Source organism: Colobus angolensis, unplaced genomic scaffold (genome assembly GCF_000951035.1).
Source record: "Colobus angolensis palliatus isolate OR3802 unplaced genomic scaffold, Cang.pa_1.0 Scaffold121, whole genome shotgun sequence".
In the NCBI taxonomy this organism is placed as follows: domain Eukaryota; kingdom Metazoa; phylum Chordata; class Mammalia; order Primates; family Cercopithecidae; genus Colobus; species Colobus angolensis.
Window position 1 is genome coordinate 8,039,148 of NW_012113253.1, and position 812 is coordinate 8,039,959.

General features: G+C 39.5%; 1 protein-coding gene across 3 annotated transcripts in view; it reads left to right on the forward strand.

Moving 5' to 3' along the window:
* The window catches only part of RGS22 (regulator of G-protein signaling 22), a 147,462-nt gene that overhangs the window by 54,573 nt on the left and 92,077 nt on the right, over positions 1 to 812 (forward strand). For all 3 annotated transcript variants that reach the window (XM_011931708.1, XM_011931716.1, XM_011931726.1), the window contains one exon: positions 499 to 673. In XM_011931708.1, the coding sequence (XP_011787098.1) occupies positions 499 to 673 (175 nt within the window). The remainder of the gene's footprint in view (positions 1 to 498; positions 674 to 812) is intronic.

Sequence of the window (812 nt, forward strand, 5' to 3'; positions counted from 1 at the left end):
TTCCTTCCTTCCTTCCTTCCTTCCTTCCTTCCTTCCTTCCTTCCTTTCTTTCTTTTTTTGGAGTTTCACTCTTGTTGCCCAGGCTGGAGTGCGATGGCACAATCTTGGCTCACCACAACCTCCGCCTTCTGGGTTCAAGCAATTCTCCTGCCTCACCCTTCCGAGTAGCTGGGGTTAGAGGCACCCGCCACCATGCCCAGCGAATTTTTTTATTTTTAGTTTTCTTATCAAGCAGCTAATAATTTGAACATAATTTTACTTATGGTGTTTTTCCCAATGTATATTGCCTTTTTATGTGAGTGAATGGAATTGCAGGCAGCTGACATATCATAGAAAAATATTTTTTCAAGGCTAGGCAGTAGAGAAAGAAGTAGAAGTTATTAGAAAAGGAGTATGGCAAGACTTAATTGTGAGCACAGCTATTATGTATTTTGTAGGCTTTTCACTTTTGAGGCTTATTGTTTAGTTCAATCTTACATTTATTTTTCCAACAAACAGGGCACCAAGATTCTGTGTTACTCATTCACCCTCAACAAAATACGCTAGTGCTGAACTGAAATTCTGGCACCTCCGTCAAGCAAAACCAAGGAAGGATATTGATCCTTTTCCACAAATGGCAACCCTCTTGCCATTAAGACCCAAATCTTGCATTCCACAGATACCTGAGATCCAGGTAGGGTGTACATTCATGCCTTGATCTCTACTAAGTTTGTAGTAAAATATGTATGCTTGAGTGTTTGTGCACTGATAATTTTCATTATAAGCTTTGTTGTGATTGTTGCTAATGTACAAGCTGCAACATTTAGGAAATA